A 21,621-nucleotide genomic window follows, 5' to 3' on the forward strand; every position below is an offset into this window, starting at 1 on the left:
GACCTCTTTGTGTTTCTCCATCGTTGCATACAATTTCTGAGAGAGGTCGTTGGCTACATTCGGCATGCCAGGTTTCTTTTTAATGGCTCGGCTCAGACTGCTTTTATTCTTATTCGTTTTCTTGTTATTCTTCTTCTTTGCGTTCTTACTGTCCCCTGGTGTGCCCTATTGGAAAGAATGAAGTGTAGTGGATATTAAAGCCTCTCTGGAGATTTAAAGGAAAGAACCCTTAAGAAGGGCATTCCCTAATCCCGTAAACATGTTTTTCTCATTCACCTCTGGAGTTTCACAAGCCGCTGTGTTTTCCTCTTTCTTCCTCTCTTCCTCCTCTTGTTCCAACTCCTTGATGCTCTCCTCCAGCACATTTGGCCAAAAATCCCCCTCAAAATACGGAAGCTCGTTTGCACTTGTCAAACGGTCCTCTGTGGCTTGCTTGAAGATGTCCTATTTAACACAAACATACTGTAATCGATAGGTAGGACGATAGGTAATCGATCCCACGTTATATAGGTAGGGGTTCTTGGCATCAACCACTTCTTGGCATCTTTTAAGAATCTGGACACATTTTAGCAAGGAATAAATCATGGCAGATACCTTATAGTCATGCAGTATCCGCTCCGCATAAGCCTTTTCAAGCATTTTGCGGTACCATTCCTGCAGGCGTTTGGGTTTAGGGATCTTCTGATCGGCAGGGTGACAATGGAAGATATAGTCATCCCCTTCACTAGGCGGACAAGCCCAGATGTGAGCCGTAACGTATCTGCAAAGATAACGTGAAAAATGAAATCTAATTGCAGAACAGAATTTATATGTCTGGACAAATTGTGTGGAGAAACGTATCCGAGCTTCTTGACATACTCCAAGTAGCCGATGAGGATTTCGTGATAGACTGCTGTTCTCAGCACACGAGGTCTGAAGAAGTGAATACTATCGAGGTACGATACGTATACCCGTCTACGTGAAGAGACACAGACAGACATGTAACTCTATGGGAACTCAGGGCCTGGTAGCATGAGTTTCTTTTTATGTATGATAGATTGAGAACTTACCTGGTGTTGGGAAAAGTGCATTCCGAGCCGTACTCTTGAACGTGCATGCCGAAGAAACACACGTCCACTCCGTCGATCTCCTCGAAGGCAAAAAGTGCTTTGGTTCTATAGGGGAAGCTCTCAGGCATCTCTCCTGTGTCTACAAACCTGAAACAGGGTGGAAAATAAGTGCACCTTTACCTTTCAATTGTCCAAACATTAGCACACCAATGATCCCATGATCCAATTTTGATTTCTGGAAAAAGTGCTTTCTTTTGCTTGCATTTTTTAACAGACTTTTACAAACTGGTATTTCTGAATGGACTGAGGCTGGGATCCAGCAGATTTGAAGTGAAAGTATTTGATGAATGTATATAATGCGTGCTGAGAGCATTTAGTCAATATAATTGTCATTTTTAACATGGGTTTAGCTGTCATCTGAGCTCCTTATTTATTTGTAGGGATGCGCCGAATAAAATGAAAACTTTTTATTTTCCTAATTATTTTGCCAATTTTCTCACCATCACACATTTTCAGAATGTCCTTTTTACTATATTTATTTAACATTATTTAACTATTCATTTTTTTCCTTTGTTAAAACCGCTACGTTACATTCATCCATGTAAATAAGTCTTGGCTAAACGGATATTAATCCGATCTTCTATTCCCGCGCATAATGCAACATTACTATAGCCTTAAATAACTTGCAACAATGCTTATATAGCACTTTATGTTGAGCAGCGGACACACGCTTGTGTGCACGGTCAAGCATGAGCAAAAGGGAGAGAGAGACGGCAGCAAGGTTGACAGGAGATGACAGAGAAAAAAGCGCTCAACAAAGCGGTCTAAAAAAAACTTATTGTTAAAGGTATAGCGGAAGATTTTCATTTTCCGGGTGGATCACCTATATTATTGGTCATCCCAGATGTCAATCATTCTGATTATATGTTGACCTATAACGGTCGTACGTGCTTGCCTCTAGGTTCGCTTTCTGCACATGCGCACTTTCACTTGTATGTGTGTTGTGCTACGGTTTCAACCATTCATTGAAGCTCGCGTTCTCACTGTGTTTTTTTTTTTCAAAATGTCTGAGGGTCGCAAGAGAAAAAGTGTCTACGAATTGTATGACAAGAAGAGAAAGGACTATGAAGAAAGAAACAAGACCCGAGTGTTTATGGGAGTCTATTTCACACGCTGGCGTGAGCTAATAGGACAGGTTGGGCTCCCACACAAAGTTTCTACTGGAAAGGTACATTTTGTCATGCTATTTGGAGAAATCCATTTAAAATCACTGCTAGTAAAAGTTGATGTAAGCTATGACTTGCGAAAAACTGCGGGCACTTGCGAAAAACTGCGGGCACTTGCGAAAAACTGCGGGCACTTGCGAAAAACTGCGGGCACTTGCGAAAAAATGCGGGCACTTGCGAAAAAATGCGGGCACTTGCGAAAAAATGCGGGCACTTGCGAAAAAATGCGGGCACTTGCGAAAAAATGCGGGCACTTGCGAAAAACTGTTTGCAGCTTTTCAATGATGTAAACGTCACATAATCATGTCACTTCATAACGTTCCCAAGGCAACAGGGCTGCACTTTTGTGAAGTAAATGCAACATTTTTTTTAATTTTCTGCCAAGATATATGTGATTGTTGCTACGAATATGCGGGGATTATGAAATCATGCAAGCACCGCAAATTTTGCGCACGGAAATCTGCAATTTATGCTGGAAAATTGCGGAGTATTTAAAAAAAAGCAGCCCCTGCATAAATATGCGGACTTTGGCTAATTATGCGTTGAATCATGTGATTGCATAATCACGTTTTCTGGAGGGACTGATTTGCACGTCTCTCACTCTCCGCTGGTTTAACATTGATTGTGTCATCAAAGACCTTACTGGTCGGAAAAAGTTTTTTGGTCCTTTTCACTTGTTCGGATTTTTTTTCTTTTTCGGCCGAATAATTTCGGTTGCTGAACATTCGGTGCATCCCTTTTTATGTGTTGAACAAACGTTTAGTTTTATTTATGTCTTCTGTGTCCCAACTCGTCCTTAGCAGGGTCATCCGAAGAATATGAAAAAGTATAGTTGGATTATATTACTAAAACTTAACAGGAAAGGGGGTAAAAAATGAAGTTTACCTGGCCTTCATGCCGGGTTTGACCTCCACCGTTTTGTCTGAACTGGCTACAACTCGTACGAACACTTCTCCAGCTTCCGGATGATTTTGTCTCTTCAAATACTTGTTCACCCGATCCTCTATGTACGTGCCTAACCTTGTCACCTGCAACCCTGGATTAAACAGAAGTAAACGTTTAGCATGAAAAAGTTTATATATGGTAATCATATTGATCCGATTCATTATATTCTTATCAGACTTACTTTTAGCTGAAAACTTGTTATCTTTTCTTGACTTCCCACTCTTTTTCAAACAATTATCACAGATGAACCTGCAGACAGAAATTCTCATAAGTTGTGATGTCCGTAATTGATATCAAAGCAACAGTTTGCTTTCAAGTGCTGTCAAACTTACCCAGAAGGCCAGATGACTTCGTAATGAAGGACACATATCTGATGCATCTTCCGCCCACAATCTTTACATTCAACAAACCTGAAAGAAGAGGAAGAATCGTATAAAAAAATCTATCCTCAAGCGTTTCCTGGCTACAACATTACTTTAGCAAGTGTCTGAATGCCGGGTGACTAACCACAAGTGTAGGTAGTTTACAATAAAATGCAGCATTCAGTTTCTTTTCCTCCGTTTCTTACGCATTTGCAAGCAAGCCAATGCAAGTGCGCCTTTGTAGGAGGTTTGACAATTTACACAAAGATAAAATCTGTCAGGTTTACACCTTGGTGATCCGATAACAAGTGGTTAAGGTGAAAAAGGTGTGGTAGTAACTTAAGTCTCCAATGCATCTCCTGTGACTACCTGTCATTGTATTTCAAGCGTAGGGTAATTTGCCAAATCTGTGCCACCTCAATGCTTTTGTCAGCAGGGGGAGCCGCCTAACAGGGGCCATGTGGTGCGAGTTATTCCAAGTGGACAACTGTATGAGGTAATACATACCAATATGGCCCTAATATAAGTATGTGCTACTTGATAGGGCGACGAAGGCTACCTCATGGAATTCTAGGAAAAGACGTTCACCTCCAAGAAAGAAGTTTACTTACGGCTCAGGATCCAACGTGTCGTTTTTCTTCCTTTCGAACTGGTCTTTAGAGATCATGCTGCACACAATAAAGAGTCATACTCATGAACTTGTTCTCATTCTGAATCACTTTAATCATTTTAAATCACATTCAGATGTAGATTATAGTGACGCAATAAGCCAACATAAAAACCTCGAACTCGAGTGGAAAATGGAAGGTGAACGATTACTTACGTCTGCGGCTGAGCTGGATCATCTCCCAGCGTCACGCTATCTCCTTGAATCTCATTGAAGCACTTCTCACAGAAATGATACCTGTACACAAGCACACGAGAGTCATGAATCAATCAAGCTTGACAAACACAAACAGAAAACAAACACGACTTCAAGGCACTTTTTGTGGGCTTTCACAAACCTCACACAAATGCGTCACGGTATCTGAGAATTTTCCAACTCAATTATAGAGTACATAATATCGTATTATACATGTTTATTCTAGGGCGGTCAAACAATTAATCGCGATCAATCACATACAGAATAAAAGTTTGAGTTTTTGTAATATGTGTGTGTGAAATGCATAATTTTTATGTATATATATAAATACACAAACATTCAAGTATAAATTAAGAAACATTTACGTGTGTGTCTATATATAAACACACATTTTATATATACATATAAATAAAAATTTCTTAATTTTTTTAGCATTTTATAATTTTTTTATATATAAATACAATACATTTTTCTTAATTTTTACATGTGTGTATTTATTCACTAAAATAAATAAATACATAAATAAGCAAACACAAACTTTTATTTTGTTTGCGATTAATTGATTGACAGCCCTAGTTTATTCGGTTTATCGTTATGGATGCAACAATTCTAGATTTTGATGATACGATTATAGTCCACTGAATAACCACGATTGTACGATTTATTTATTGTACAACATTCATGTATAAATTAAGAAACATTTACATGTGTGAGTGTGTGTGTGTGTATGTATATATATATATATATATATATATATATATATATATATATATATATATATATATATATATATATATATATATATATATATATATATATATATATATATATATATATATATATATATATATACACATTTTATAAAAAAAATTATATATATATAAATACAATACATTTTTCTTAATTTTTTTTTACATGTATGCGTGTATTTATTTATTCACTTAAATAAATAAATACATAAATAAGCAAACACAAACTTTTATTTTGTAGGCGATTAATTGATTGACAGCCCTAGTTTATTTGGTTTATCGTTATGGATGCAACAATTCTAGATTTTGATGATACGATTATAGTCCGACAAATAATCACGATTGTACGATTATTATGGATTTATTCATTTTAAAACATTTATGTATAAAGTCACATGAACACACTTTTGAATGATTATAAATTATTTTGTATTTTCAGTTTGTGTTTTTTTTTTACAATTCTTGGATAAAAATAAAATAAATATAAATAAATAACCTAGCTGTCTTTTGACTTAAACAGTTTAGCTGTCTTTTGAAATCTATATTGATTTTAATGACCTTTTTAATAAATGTAATTTTACATGTGGACTGAAAAAATATGTCTATTATTTTGGTTTGGTTGAAGTTTTAGTAAAAATGATAAAAACCTCTCAAAACGAATAACAACACAGCGTAATCCTGGACCAGGTACTGCGAGTCATTTTGTAGCTTAATATTACACAAAAATCAAATATAAATATTAGGGCTGGCAGCATTAACGCTTTAACGTATGCCATTAATTCATACATTTTTAACGCATTAAAATAATTCAACGCAATTAAATGCATGTCAGTCAGACCACCAGCACCGCGGCCGAGCTTGAACGAGAGTCATGAGGAGGTGGTTTTTAATGCTGCACAGACCGATTGAAGTGTGGCTCTGTTTTACGTACGCATGCAGACGCACACGCGTGCACACAAACAAGATCCAAGAACAACCAAGAGACACGTCGCGCGTGCATATTTTTAAACGCTCTCGCGGAACTGTCATACAGTGCGCGCCAACCAGTCTGAATCATGACGCGAAAACACGCAGTGTAACAAAGGCTTTACAACTACTTAACCATTACATTTTAAAGTGCAGTCATAGTTATGGTCATGACATGGCTTGTTAAATACAGACTACGCAAAATCGCAAAAATGTAATATACAAATCATCGTTTTCTCCTGATTCAATGTCAAAACAAACACGTACGCTGAAAAATCTGCCATAAAATCAGCTAACGTAGCACGAAATCTGCAGAAAATACAGAAAATGTGTGTTTGCTTAAATTATTCATAATCATATTTGAAGCATTACTGACATAAATGCACATTTCCGCAAGCCACACAAATCATCTAATTAAATTCGTTGGTGTCAGCATAGTTTAAAAGTTGCCAGAGATAAAAAAAACTTTGAGAGCTGTGTTACGATGCTTGATGGGGTTAACACAGATTCATGCATTGGGGAACATGCTTTTACTGTTGTGTTCAACAAAGTGCCTCGGTTGCAACGAGGGCAGGATGTTTATAACTCGGAGAAACTCGGCCAAACGCTAACATGAAAAAGAAATCGAATGCATGGAGCCAACATCGAATCGAAGGCTATGAGTGAGAGCAGCTGTGTCTGTTTGCCAATCAGTTTATGTGGAAGAACCGCAATGACACGCTCCGTACTGCAGGGGGCGCAAAGGAGCCTGTTATAAGTAAGCAGTCACTTAACAGCAAAAAAGCCATTAATGTGCCAGTGCAAATATTACAACTGCCAATGAATTAGAACTGGCAAGAGACTTCAAGCAGACTAACCTTGAGGAAAACGAAAAGGCGCCAGTTAGCATCAATGGATACAAACAGGCCCGTACTTACGTAAGTACGGACTATGACATGGAAAGTTGATGCCAATGTCTGACTGATGGCTACCACCCACATAAACTAAAATCATACCGTATGACTGACAGATCATAACAGCATTATGGCAACTCACCGGTTCTGATAACTGTAATAAGTGCCATCTCGGGGTATTGTACATAACTGCTTGCCGTAGCAGCATAGTGTCTGAGGAGAAAACTCGTACTGTGGAAGGAAAGGAAGAAGAGTTTAGAAAAACACCAAAAGTTTTGCTACAGTAACACTTAGGCTTTCCATATGGTAAGTACTGATCTTACCTTCCTTCCGCAACAATAACCGAGGCCCTGCATGACAGGATCGATCTCCTGCTCGAACACCTCGGCCAGCTTAGAGCAGTATTTATACACACGTGACGTTTTTCTGTTGTACAGCCAAGCGTTGTTAAACATCAGCCATATGTCGTCTACGTACTGCCAGGGTTCCTGGTACTGACCGGTGTCCAGTTTTCGTTTGATAGTTGACAGATCTATTGGGTTCTTCACGATATCAAAGTAGTCCTGAAGGCGGGAAAAAAATATGTAGTTTAATCCCACAATATGTAGAAAATGTACTTCAATCACTTTTACAATGGAGGATCTTGAGGTCAAGAGGGTTCCCACACTTTAGTTAACTTGAAATTCAAGGACCTTTCAAGGACTAGGTAGAGATCAGCTGAAGATGTAGTGCATATTTGTGTGAAGTACAATGTGATGGACTCACCGGGATGCCGAGAAGTATGGGGTCCACAGGCTGCCGGAAAGGCAGAGACTCTGGATCCTGCTTGTACAGAGACTCGAGGGTGGGCATCAATGCCTGTCGCAGCTCTTCTGGCTTAAAGACTGGCACACAATGAAGATATTAATGAGAGCAAGAACAGTACCACGAGTAAAGATGTACATTAATATTTGGTTCATACTTTTTCTTCGAGACTGCGTTGGTGAAGAGGACGTTGTGCCGTTTGTCCTTCCTTCATCTTCCTCTTTGGTCTCCACCTTGATGTCTGTCTTCTTGTCCTCAGTCTCCATTGGCTCCTGTTTGGCCTCCAACCCATCTTGCTCCTCCTTTTTGACAAATATGGAGCTTTTGTCATCATCGGTCTGCAGAAAGGCAGGACAATCTTTAGTACTTGCTCTTAAAAAAACGAAAAGCTGACAATGCTAAATAATTAAATTCCTGTTTACCTCCATCTTGGGCTCTGTTTTGATGTCATAATCCTGCTCTTCGGTTTTCATATCGCTGGGAGGCACATCAGGCACAACATGCTGGGAGGGCAGCTCGGTGCTGGCTGTTGATGCTGGGGTGGGCACGCGGTTATCGCCGGTCTACGAGAAAAAAAACAGCACGCAAGTTTAATTTCTTGGATGCAGTCACACGGAGTAAAAAGTTAGTATTAGTACTGTTAGAATTATAATGTGTACTTTTTTGAAGTATGAGACATCTTTTTTTGAAGACAACGTCATGTTTGTTCCAAAACCTAGTGAGCAGCCTATCTACACTTCATTAGAGGTCATTTTCAGATGGTAGGACTTTTCTAAAAGATAGGTGACAACCTTAGGCTACGTACACATCAAACGTGGGGCATCGCGTTCTTCGCTCTAGATTACTCGTAGGATTTAACTTCATGTCATGCAAATTGTTTGCTTGAGTTTAATATTTTCAACTTGGGGAAGATGCGTTTAAGGCGAATAGTGCGTGTTTTTGCGGCAAACGCGTCGCCTATATCGTGTCATTCCCATCGCCCCACGCGTCTGATCGTGTCTTTGCATTGACTTTGTATGTAATCTATTAGCGCAAATCGTTGAACACACGTCTAGTGTAAACCCACAGTTAGGGGCGGTTTACATTTTCGAGTCTAAAACCGTGCGGAAAACGCAACCGTTGGTTGGTTCATCGTCACGTGACCTACGGTGCGCTTGTGGCAGTTTGAAAGGGTGAAATGTTTGTACCTTGATGCGGTGCGGACGCGCTTGGAAAAACAAGGGTGTTGCACCGTGTGTGCGTCGCTTCCATTATGAGCGCGCATACTGCGCGCCTACATTTGAAATAACGAACTTAAGCGCAAAAGACGCAAAATGTGAATTACCTCTTACGTGTCCAAAACAGGCCAAAAGCAGCATCGCATTTATCCTTCAGTGTGTTCAATCCCATAATGCACATTTCACGTCTTTGCACGCTCAAGTGCGTTATTTCAAACGTAAGCGCGTGGTATGTGCGCTCCTAATGGAAGTGAAGTGCAAATGTGAATTGCCCTTATGCGTCCAAAAACACCCAAAAGCAGCATCGCATTTATCCTTCAGTGTGTTCAATCCCATAATGCACATTTCACGTCTTTTGCTCGCTCAAGTTCATTATTTCAAACGTAAGCGCGTGGTATGTGCGCTCCTAATGGAAGTGACGTGCGAATGTGAATTGCCCTTATGCGTCCAAAAACACCCAAAAGCAGCATCGCATTTCTCCTTCAGTGTGTTCAATCCCATAATGCACATTTCACGTCTTTTGCACGCTCAAGTTCGTTATTTCAAACGTAAGCGCGTGGTATGTGCGCTCCTAATGGAAGTGACGTGCGAATGTGAATTGCCCTTATGCGTCCAAAAACACCCGAAAGCAGCATCGCATTTATCCTTCAGTGTGTTCAATCCCATAATGCACATTTCACGTCTTTTGCACGCTCAAGTTCGTTATTTCAAACGTAAGCGCGTGGTATGTGCGCTTCTAATGGAAGTGACGTGCGAATTTGAATTGCCCTTATGCGTCCAAAAACAGGCCAAAAGCAGCATCGCATTTATCCTTAAGTGTGTTCAATCCCATAATGCACATTTCACGTTTTTTGCACGCTCAAGTTCGTTATTTCAAACGTAAGCGCGTGGTATGTGCGCTTCTAATGGAAGTGACGTGCGAATGTGAATTGCCCTTATGCGTCCAAAAACACCCAAAAGCAGCATCGCATTTATCATTCAGTGTGTTCAATCCCATAATGCACATTTCACGTCTTTTGCACGCTCAAGTTTGTTATTTCAAACGTAAGCGCGTGGTATGTGCGCTCCTAATGGAAGTGACGTGCGAATGTGAATTGCCCTTATGCGTCCAAAAACACCCGAAAGCAGCATCGCATTTATCATTCAGTGTGTTCAATCCCATAATGCACATTTCACGTCTTTTGCACGCTCAAGTTCGTTATTTCAAACGTAAGCGCGTGGTATGTGCGCTCCTAATGGAAGTGACGTGCGAATGTGAATTGCCCTTATGCGTCCAAAAACAGGCCAAAAGCAGCATCGCATTTATCCTTAAGTGTGTTCAATCCCATAATGCACATTTCACATTTTTTGCACGCTCAAGTTCGTTATTTCAAACGTAAGCGCGTGGTATGTGCGCTCCTAATGGAAGTGACGTGCTAATGTGAATTGCCCTTATGCGTCCAAAAACACCAGAAAGCAGCATCGCATTTATCATTCAGTGTGTTCAATCCCATAATGCACATTTCACATTTTTTGCACGCTCAAGTTCGTTATTTCAAACGTAAGCGCGTGGTATGTGCGCTCCTAATGGAAGTGACGTGCGAATGTGAATTGCCCTTATGCGTCCAAAAACACCAGAAAGCAGCATCGCATTTATCATTCAGTGTGTTCAATCCCATAATGCACAGTTCACGTCTTTTGCACGCTCAAGTTCGTTATTTCAAACGTAAGCGCGTGGTATGTGCGCTTCTAATGGAAGTGACGTGCGAATGTGAATTGCCCTTATGCGTCCAAAAACACCCAAAAGCAGCATCGCATTTATCATTCAGTGTGTTCAATCCCATAATGCACATTTCACGTCTTTTGCACGCTCAAGTTTGTTATTTCAAACGTAAGCGCGTGGTATGTGCGCTCCTAATGGAAGTGACGTGCGAATGTGAATTGCCCTTATGCGTCCAAAAACACCCGAAAGCAGCATCGCATTTATAATTCAGTGTGTTCAATCCCATAATGCACATTTCACGTCTTTTGCACGCTCAAGTTCGTTATTTCAAACGTAAGCGCGTGGTATGTGCGCTCCTAATGGAAGTGACGTTCGAATTGCCCTTATGCGTCCAAAAACACCCAAAAGCAGCATCGCATTTATCCTTCAGTGTGTTCAATCCCATAATGGACATTTCACGTCTTTTGCACGCTCAAGTTCATTATTTCAAACGTAAGCGCGTGGTATGTGCGCTCCTAATGGAAGTGACGTGCGAATGTGAATTGCCCTTATGCGTCCAAAAACACCCAAAAGCAGCATCGCATTTATCCTTCAGTGTGTTCAATCCCATAATGCACATTTCACATTTTTTGCACGCTCAAGTTCGTTATTTCAAACGTAAGCGCGTGGTATGTGCGCTTCTAATGGAAGTGACGTGCGAATGTGAATTGCCCTTATGCGTCCAAAAACACCCAAAAGCAGCATCGCATTTATCATTCAGTGTGTTCAATCCCATAATGCACATTTCACGTCTTTTGCACGCTCAAGTTTGTTATTTCAAACGTAAGCGCGTGGTATGTGCGCTCCTAATGGAAGTGACGTGCGAATGTGAATTGCCCTTATGCGTCCAAAAACACCCGAAAGCAGCATCGCATTTATCATTCAGTGTGTTCAATCCCATAATGCACATTTCACGTCTTTTGCACGCTCAAGTTCGTTATTTCAAACGTAAGCGCGTGGTATGTGCGCTCCTAATGGAAGTGACGTTCGAATTGCCCTTATGCGTCCAAAAACACCCAAAAGCAGCATCGCATTTATCCTTCAGTGTGTTCAATCCCATAATGCACATTTCACGTCTTTTGCACGCTCAAGTTTGTTATTTCAAACGTAAGCGCGTGGTATGTGCGCTCCTAATGGAAGTGACGTGCGAATGTGAATTGCCCTTATGCGTCCAAAAACACCCAAAAGCAGCATCGCATTTATCCTTCAGTGTGTTCAAATCCCATAATGGACATTTCACGTCTTTTGCACGCTCAAGTCGTTATTTCAAACGTAAGCGCGTGGTATGTGCGCTCCTAATGGAAGTGACGTGCGAATGTGAATTGCCCTTATGCGTCCAAAAACACCCGAAAGCAGCATCGCATTTATCATTTAGTGTGTTCAATCCCATAATGCACATTTCACGTCTTTTGCACGCTCAAGTTCATTATTTCAAACGTAAGCGCGTGGTATGTGCGCTCCTAATGGAAGTGACGTGCGAATGTGAATTGCCCTTATGCGTCCAAAAACACCCGAAAGCAGCATCGCATTTATCATTCAGTGTGTTCAATCCCATAATGCACATTTCACGTCTTTTGCACGCTCAAGTTCGTTATTTCAAACGTAAGCGCGTGGTATGTGCGCTCCTAATGGAAGTGACGTGCGAATGTGAATTGCCCTTATGCGTCCAAAAACACCCAAAAGCAGCATTGCATTTATCCTTCAGTGTGTTCAATCCCATAATGCACATTTCACGTCTTTTGCACGCTCAAGTTCGTTATTTCAAACGTAAGCGCGTGGTATGTGCGCTCCTAATGGAAGTGACGTGCGAATGTGAATTGCCCTTATGCGTCCAAAAACACCCGAAAGCAGCATCGCATTTATCATTCAGTGTGTTCAATCCCCATAATGCACATTTCACGTCTTTTGCACGCTCAAGTTCGTTATTTCAAACGTAAGCGCGTGGTATGTGCGCTCCTAATGGAAGTGACGTTCGAATTGCCCTTATGCGTCCAAAAACACCCGAAAGCAGCATCGCATTTATCATTCAGTGTGTTCAATCCCATAATGGACATTTCACGTCTTTTGCACGCTCAAGTCGTTATTTCAATCGTAATCGCGTGGTATGTGCGCTCCTAATGGAAGTGACGTGCGAATGTGAATTGCCCTTATGCGTCCAAAAACACCCAAAAGCAGCATCGCATTTACCCTTCACAGAATGCACTGCGCTATGCTTGAGTAAACAACTCGAGCACAGTTTTTATTTAGTAGTTAGCAACATGCTAATTTCAGGTCTCGGATGTAATTTGAGTCTCTCATGTGGTGTAGGACCTTGCTGTCCATATGGCACATTTCAAACGAGTTATTCATGTGTTTCCCTTTGGGTTAGAATGCTGCTTTAAAAAGACAGCAATGCAACTCACCAAGTTTTGGAACAGAGCTCATTTCTTAAGATCCACAGCCTTAAACATAATGTTTCAAGAGAAAGGTGGAGGAAGATGCTGATGGAGCTGATGGGTCTCACCGGTGTTCCAGGGTGCTGCTGGGCAGACAGAGGCAGATCCGCCTGGGGCTGCGCGTGAGGCGGGGTGCCCTGAGCGGGAGCGGAGGTGGGTGTGGACGCCTGACTGGGCTGCAGGTTAGTGGTGCCGACGGTGGCATTGGGGGGCGGTGTGGCGCGGAGTGGAGCCTGAGGGGGCGTGGGGCAGCCTAGCTGGGGGCCCAAGGGGCCAAGTGCATTCAGGGGGAGGTTAGCGTTCTGCTGCTGTTGGGGAAGGAGAGACCAGATGCACACCAGCAAGGACAAACAGGTTTAGAGGGGACGTCGTCATGCGAAGTGAGACCAGGGTAGGATGTTGTGTGAGAGAGCTTACCTGTGAAACAGCTGGTTGCGTGTTGGGCTGGCCCATGCTGACGTTCATGGTGTTGGTGTTGGCGGGGAACTGCGTCTGAGCCATGAACTGCGTCTGATTTGCAGTCGTCGCCACCATGTTCCCGAGCATGCCCTGCGTCTGAGGCATTCGCGTGGGTGACATGTTCATCTGCTAAAGAGTAAAGTCTGTGTATTTAGATGCGTCCAACATTTAAAATAACAAAGGATGAAGGAATCAAGACCAACCGTTGGGTTCATGTTGATCTGTTGTTGATGGTTTATTGGAGAAACAGCACGCGTCGCCCTGGGAGCCTGAGACATCGGCACATTGGGTATTGCATTGAATGGATTCATCCCTGCAGAAAACATAAGATATTTATTGCAGACTCTATGCAAAAAGCATGCTGTCCTATTGTAAATATCGAACGCAGGTTGTGTATGTAGTGGCAACAAACCTCAATACACAAATTTTCTGTTTGCATGTTTATTATTTGCAACTTTGTGTGTAATCGATCATGCAGAACTACACACATGTCATTGCTTGATCTAGCATTACAGAAAACCACAATAACAAAGATATAAACACTGAAAATGTGGGCATGTCACTTTATTCAGCTGAATACACTGCATCAGTGCTTCCACGTGGATCCAAATCTTATCAAACACCCTGTTTGCATTAAAATCAGGGTTCCCACACCTTAGTTAACTTCAAATGCAAGGACCTTTCAAGGACTTTCCAAGTCCAATACCATAAAATTCAAGGACTAAATGTGGGGACACATTTTAAGTGAGAGCAAGGTTACATTGTGTTACCTTTAAAGATACATTGTTACAGTTCCCTTTCGAGGTAACTCGCGCTGCGTCACTGCGGTGAAACTTTGGGGACGCCTAAAGGGGTAAGTGCGTCTGAATGTGTATATCAAATTCAACCAATGGTGAGGCTTAACGACAAAGACAGGGTGACGCGGGAGCCAGGAAGTATATCGCTATCTGAAATATTTCCAAAGGCTTTACAGGGACGCAGGAAGTATGGCAAGAAAGACGCAGCGTCTCTTTTTACATTTAAACTTTATTTTGCAGGTACAGTGTTTTTTTCTTAAACATCTGCTTCATATAATAATCTTATGCTTTCAAAGATAGCAACAATTGAGTTAACTTTTCTGGAAAGACTAAAAAGCAAACACGGCAACGCAAGCATCAGCGTCAGTCGAGCAAGTACCTTGTGACACCTGCATGCGATTGATCATCTGATTTGGCACAGTGGGCATAGGCACAGGTCCATCTAGAAACAGAATGAGACTTTTTCAGGTCTGTTATGGTCATTTTATACTTCGCTATGCTTTGAAAGCACTTACTCTGTGGCCGAGGTCCCATGACGTTGGCCTGGTTGAGGGCCGGTTGCTGTTGCCCGGGTGTCTGGTTAATCTGTTTCTGTAATCGAGACCTTCTCTTCTCCTCCAGCTCTTTCTGGATTTTATAGATCTTCTCTGCAAGAAAGTGATAGTACTCGTCCTATACAACCCAAACACAAACAATTGATTAGCATTTTTTTTTTAGTCGTTCCAATCAAATGAACAATGCTAAAACAGCTATTTTGCATGAAGTGATCTGTGCTCACCCTGCTGTTAGCTGACTCGTACATATCACCTTCCACTTTCCGTGCATACGCGACAAGGTTCTCCATACGTCTGTCCTTTAGAGCAGCGGGGTCCGGCGTAGGAAAGATGGCCTGCACCCTAATCAAGCACACAGAGAGTTTACTACTTAGTTTACTAAGTCTTGATAAAACCTCCTTGCAGGATCTGAATTTAAAGTTAGTCAACCACTGCATTTATTACTAACAGTTTGTGTACAAGGTGATTTCGGAGGTCCTGGGTGACGTGCTCGTGCCAGGCCTTCCTCACGCCGGTGGCTGACAGTGGGGCCGCTGTGGGCAGGTTACTCATGTTGCCAACCGTAGGACCGTCTGACATCAGCTGATTGTTGGAGGATAGAGACACTCGGTCAACAAACAGCCATAAATCTCAAGCAATGTGCGTGTGTGTGTGTGGCGTACTTGTTAGCGTTAAGGGTGGATGGCATGGTGCCGTCCGAGAGCAGCTTGGCCTGGTCGATTGCACTTCCGCTCAGGTTCATTTGACTACCACCTGCACGAAAGACCAGGAATACAATCATGCTTGGGATATGTGACAATAAAACATATAGCATGAGACCAAAACATAAATAAATATTTATATGCCAAACAGTTACCGAGTGCATTGAGAGGTCTCATCTGGTGCTGGGACTGTGGCGTCTGCGCAGTCGCCTGCGTCTGTGCAGGAGACTGGGCTTGTGTGGGGGTTTGATTGCTGTAGGGCAGGCCGAGGGCGGCGTACGCCCGCTGCATGGAGCTGGGGTCGATGGGTGTGGAGCTGTTTAAAGCAGGCGTCGTCTGCTGGCCTGTGCCGACTGACCCCATAGAGGCCTGCAGGGCCGCGTTGGGTGAACTCAGCATTGCTGATGGGAGACGCATAGATGTTAAATACCTGATAAGACTAGCAATGCATTGCTTTGTTGTTGATATAGTGCCCAAAAACACTCAGCCCTAACCATCTCTTTTGACTTTGCATTGTGTTATAACCCCTCAGTGAGGACATTTGCATATTTCAAACAAGACTTGTTACATGCATGAGACTTGACTTCACATCTGATTCTGCTTAAACAGAAAAAAAAGATTTGGCACCGTCTGTCCATCATAACAAAGCAATGCAATTCAAAGGCAGATAAGTCAAACATTTCAAAACCTGCCAAAACAGCCTTTTACAAGAAATGCAGAAAAAATATTCATCACAACAATACAGACTTAAAAGAAGGGGCTAAGGAAGAGGAGGGGGGTCCCAAGACGCCATTTGCATGGGAAGGAATACAGACGTGGCTACTCTCCACCATGTAAATCGCACAGTGCAAAAACAAACACTTTAGCAGCCTCGCACTTTTAGAGTCACGATGAGAGACGCTTGGCAGCGATCGAGCGAGAAAGAGAGAAAAAATGCATGCAGTTAGCGGGTTTGCTGGACCTATAATAGTGTGAGATTTTAATTAGTCTGCTTATCTTCAGATCCCTTCCCGACTCACTACACAAATATACAGAGCTGTGAACATATCAGCGCTAACTATGACGTCACCTTTGCTTTTTAGACAAGCTTACAGCATGCCAACACTTCCAAGAACTTCACAAGTACACAAATAATAAAGTAGCACGCCAATAATCTTAGGTCCAGATAAATGTGATTTAATTTATTTAAAAACCCTATTGATCACGAGGAAAGCAGAAGGTGGAGGATATCTGATGGAGGAAAAACTCACGTTGCTGGTTGCGCTTATCACTGGCGTTCTTCAGCGGGAGGCAGACGGGACAGTCATGCCTCGTGCAGTTCTTCCAGTGAGAGATGATCTGCCTCGATGAAGCACAGTGAGCCACTGTAAAGACACAGAGAGAAGAAACCCTGTAAATCTATGACTGTTATCAGAGACGTGGAGTCAAACTAAAAGAAATGTCTCATAGGAAACTCCATTTTTATGCATCTGCATGTAATCATTTTGAGTAGCGATGCACCAAAACGAAAATCCTGGGCAGAAACTGAAAATTCTAGAAGCACTTGGACAAAAACATTCTTTTAAAAACTTTTAGTTTTTGTATCACACTTTTTTGAAAGCAACAAACCAAAATTGGACAAAAATAAAACACTTTGCTGTGTAATGGGCCTTTCAAATGGGACGCAGCAGTCGCCAGTCTTTAAATTATTTGCAATAGGGTGATTCTCGCGAAATTAGACTTATGAGGTGTCATGAAACATTTTGATAAAGTAAATGCAAAGTAAGAGTATCAAAATAAGAAGCATACAGTTACAAACATCTCTTCATGTTCTATTTTGCACATTATTTCAAAATGACATTATACAAACCAATTTTGTTAGCCTAGAAATCTAGACGCACCCTAGCGGCCGCAAAATATATTTGAAGCCAGGGTTTAGTCTAGGCACTCTCCATAGACTTAAGAGCTCCAAAAACCAAAATTGTGTCAGGCCAATCACATCGTGTATAGCGTATGCGGGGCGGGCTTAACATAATGACGAATGAGTTCCCTGGCACTTGAATGGCTGCTGCTGGCGAAAAGCTGTCTTTTGAATCGGTTAATTCGTTGCTCTGATTGGTCGTAGCACTATCCTATTGCGTGCAGAGGCATTTTGAGGGACTTTTATCCCGCCCCTCGGATTGAGCCGTCTGTGTGACGAGTTGCCAGACCTTACATCTTGATGTAGGTCTGGCTAACCAGGCTACAATTTTGTTGTTTTTTCCACATTTAGGGGGAACATTTTCATTACCGCAACGCATCCATGACTGGATTTGGGTTCTTTGACATGGAAATATTTATAATTAAAAAATCTAAAAAATAAAAAGCTTCAGTGCATTTTATACTATAAACATTTACAGTAAAGAAACATGTGGTATTTGGTGATCATTGGTAAATGTAGAGACAATAATCAGGAATATAAATGTGTACAAGACAGATTTTCTCATCCTCCGCAACAATTTTCAATCATTGTTTAAGCCCTCAAGGAACTAACTAGGGCTGTGCCGGTTTCAGAATTGGTGATGACGGTTATGACGTCTGGGGGGGGTGTTTAAATGCTCGTGGATTGACGCTTGTCATTTTACCATAAAATCATGAATGTGATGCCAAGTGTGTTTTAAACAGTAATGACTTTGAGAAATTTAACAGAATTAAATATTTAAAAAACACACTGTTGCCAGGCTGCGCTGTCACTCTCTGGCCAGCATAAATGAAATCCTCTATCTATCATTATCTTAATAATCTTCAGAGAAACAGATTTGTGCCATGGGCTTTTAATGTCTATAATTGTGTCTATATCTGTCATTACACGGACCAGAACACCCCGAAAACAATGTGGATTAAAAAGCGTCTTGAAGAGGTTTTGCTCATAAATGCATGTAAAATAAAGTAATGTCATTTTGAGAAACTGCGCCATATGCGCTGCAAACGCAGCCGTTGTAAAAGCACAATGGCCACGCGCGGCAAACGTTCTCCGCATACGCGCTGCTCAGTGCTCATGCTTGCGATGTGAAACCAGCATTTGAATAAACTAAACACTGATTAGCTACTTGCTCTACGTTTATTTACAATTAAAAGCAAGACAACTAGCAGTGAATGTGCTTTCAGGAGAGTTAGTAGATGGGAGGATTTGAACTTGAAAAGCGGGGCGGAGCCTTTCCGCGGTTAAAACATTTTATGGTCATTCATGTTTAATATAATAACCGTCACAACCCCTAGAACTAACATTTTCAAAAAAAAGTTGGAAGGGACATAATTGACTGTGACACACAAGATGGCTACCAGGTAAGCAGTTCTTATTTTTTCTCTACAGATAAAAGTTAAAATGTTGTTTGTCATAGTACCTAGACAACTTTTTAGTTCTCATTACCGACACATGAGTTGTAAATGCATATATTTAATGTAATATGTTGCGGTAATGATAATTTTTGATAATGATAATCTAAAAAATTTAAATAATTCTATAGGAAATATTTTTTAAATCCTCTAAAAATAATGGTTATAGCAAGTTCCAACCTTAATCTTACATGTGCAAAAAATATGACTTTAAGGGCTTTTTAAAAAATCTGATGCTGGACACCTTTTAAGTCTGGATTTCATGAGAATTACCCAATAGGAGACATCCAGAAAACTGCAAAATGCGTGTGGTTACACAGGTGGACCGCATGCCGTGCTTGTGTACCCAAAATCCTGACGCTGAAGATAACAATATTTGCACTAAATGCTGTACAAAACACAAATGCTGTGATAACACGATTGGTAATGCCAGAAATTTTTCAGCCCACATAAAGGGTGCTTTCACATCTGTAGTTTGGTTCATTTGGTCCAGACCAAAAGCAAAAAAAATTACATTGTAGCTTTTTTAGAAGTTTTGGTTCCATTTTAATCCACACCGATTGCTTTGGTCTGAACCAGTTGAAACGAACCAAAATGATAACATCCACATCACTCGTTGTTGGCCACATGTTTTTAAACGTATTTCCTAAACTGCTTTCGATTGGTCGGAATCAATGTGCTGGAAATTCCAACTGAACCCCAGAAGTAAACGAAAGAAGAGGAACATACAGCTGACATCGCGCCGCTATTGTGATATGTGGTATGAAGAGACAACTGCACGTTCCAATTGTATTCATGGTCGTTATAGACTACATAGTTTGTATAGTCCGTGTCAGCAGTAACAACATAAACAAGCGGCTTTCGTGGTCATCACGTAACTTCTGGTAAACTCCGCTAAGAATAAATAACAACAAAGTCCCTTTAAAGTAGTTTATATAACAAGCAAAATAAACAACACGTAGACTACAGTTATTAAAGTTTACGTGACCGCACGTGTGTCCAATGAAACCATCTATACACCACTTTAGACAAACTATTAATTTCGAGAATGAAGCGCGGTTTAAAAATAATGTTTTAATGCACTGCAAACGGCGAAGTTTGTCCGCAAACTGCCATCTTTTTGCAGTTAGGTCCGCTCAAGGTCAGATCGCGTTCTCAGCACAAACCAACCACTCCAGAATTCATAAAAAAACTTACCTAGACCACCTCTTCATGGAGGTCTCGGTCTGCATGTTTGGTCCGCTTTTGGTGCGCACCAGAGTTTGATTGCTGCATTCTCACCGGCCCAAAGAACTGCACACCAAGTGAGCTATCAAACCCTGGTACGATTCAACCGTCAGGTTGAGAAAGCACCCTAACATTAAAGGGCGGTCATATATGGCAATACTTGGCCGAACAACATACTTGATGTTTGCTTAACAGCAATGAGATGTGGAACGAGATTCCTAACTAGTAACATTTTACTGTAGGCGGGACTAACCAGCACAACACAGAAAAAAATCAAACGGACCAATGTGTCCAATTTTATTTTTTTAGGCTACTTCATTTGTGTGACATACTATGAAGCATTGAGCAACAGAGCATTGCACGTCAACAGACTGAGGTTGCCTACACTAAAAGAATATTCACCAACCATGGACAGACCAATCAGTTTTGAGAGACTACAGGGAAAATAAAGTTGCAAAAGTGGCTGTACGACAGTGTCAGCAAGTAAAAGGCATCTCGCAGCTTAAAAGAGTCAATGCGCATCAAACGCTGTTGGTCTCTACCTCAAGAGTCTGATGCTTTAAGAATGATCTCTAGATTTGGATGTCAGTTCTGTTTCGTTCTCCAAATAGTCTGAGAATGAGAGATTGGGGGTGTCACAGCAAGCAGGAAATGATGGGAAATGAGCTGGCACCTGAGAGGCCACGGTTGGCACCGCACTTGTATTTGAGTTGAAATGAAGCCCTGTTCTCTGGGTCCAACAACAACTACAGAGCAAAGCAGCCGGGCTGAATCAGGCTGCCGCAAGTCGTTGTCTCTTTGCCAACTCCTTAATATTGCATTATACCAAAAAGTGCAAGATTTTCTCTATAAATGAGCCGTTATATAGATTTTGCTTTGAAAACTCCCCGAACATGGACGTTAAATGAACCCGTAAGAGCTAAAAGTTAAAAATTCAAGAAATAGAAATGGGATTTGTAATTCTGGTTTAGATACCACTTGATGGTTACATTTCCTAAATCATTCTTTAGTATCACTTCAACATCCTTGTACATGGCCGATCTGAAACACTTTATGGCCAGCAACTCACTTAAATGGCACACACATCCTCAATTCTGTCCGCCATCTTTCCTAAAAAAAAGTCTTCACCTAGCTAACATGATCTGCAAGGGATGGATTTAAATGTTCCTTACAATCTGGCCAAAATCGGGAACATCAACATATTGTTTATAAGAGCGTGCATACGGGCCAAAAAATTTTCTGGAACAAAATTTCTGTCTGGCAACCGTAAGCACCGGGAT

At 41.4% G+C, this 21,621-nt stretch overlaps 1 protein-coding gene across 10 annotated transcripts in view; it reads right to left on the reverse strand.

Moving 5' to 3' along the window:
• The window catches only part of crebbpa (CREB binding protein a), a 53,495-nt gene that overhangs the window by 3,814 nt on the left and 28,060 nt on the right, over nt 1-21,621 (reverse strand). For 2 of the 10 annotated variants that reach the window (XM_073862381.1, XM_073862373.1), the window contains exons 5-29: nt 17,011-17,124; nt 15,916-16,161; nt 15,722-15,812; nt 15,508-15,645; nt 15,284-15,401; nt 15,021-15,177; nt 14,885-14,947; nt 13,912-14,021; nt 13,667-13,834; nt 13,318-13,557; nt 8,279-8,419; nt 8,014-8,194; nt 7,818-7,936; nt 7,376-7,615; nt 7,195-7,283; nt 4,406-4,486; nt 4,194-4,250; nt 3,553-3,630; nt 3,402-3,469; nt 3,161-3,311; nt 1,050-1,196; nt 834-954; nt 595-753; nt 277-444; nt 4-165 (exon numbers count right to left, since the gene is read on the reverse strand). In XM_073862381.1, the coding sequence (XP_073718482.1) occupies nt 4-165; nt 277-444; nt 595-753; nt 834-954; nt 1,050-1,196; nt 3,161-3,311; nt 3,402-3,469; nt 3,553-3,630; nt 4,194-4,250; nt 4,406-4,486; nt 7,195-7,283; nt 7,376-7,615; nt 7,818-7,936; nt 8,014-8,194; nt 8,279-8,419; nt 13,318-13,557; nt 13,667-13,834; nt 13,912-14,021; nt 14,885-14,947; nt 15,021-15,177; nt 15,284-15,401; nt 15,508-15,645; nt 15,722-15,812; nt 15,916-16,161; nt 17,011-17,124 (3,407 nt within the window). Of the gene's footprint in view, nt 1-3; nt 166-276; nt 445-594; nt 754-833; nt 955-1,049; nt 1,197-3,160; nt 3,312-3,401; nt 3,470-3,552; nt 3,631-4,193; nt 4,251-4,405; nt 4,487-7,194; nt 7,284-7,375; nt 7,616-7,817; nt 7,937-8,013; nt 8,195-8,278; nt 8,420-13,317; nt 13,558-13,666; nt 13,838-13,911; nt 14,022-14,884; nt 14,948-15,020; nt 15,178-15,283; nt 15,402-15,507; nt 15,646-15,721; nt 15,813-15,915; nt 16,162-17,010; nt 17,125-21,621 lie in introns of all 10 variants that reach the window. The other 8 variants (XM_073862375.1, XM_073862372.1, XM_073862376.1 and 5 more) reach the window with 7 other exon arrangements.

Source organism: Misgurnus anguillicaudatus, chromosome 23 (assembly GCF_027580225.2).
Source record: "Misgurnus anguillicaudatus chromosome 23, ASM2758022v2, whole genome shotgun sequence".
NCBI lineage: Eukaryota > Metazoa > Chordata > Actinopteri > Cypriniformes > Cobitidae > Misgurnus > Misgurnus anguillicaudatus.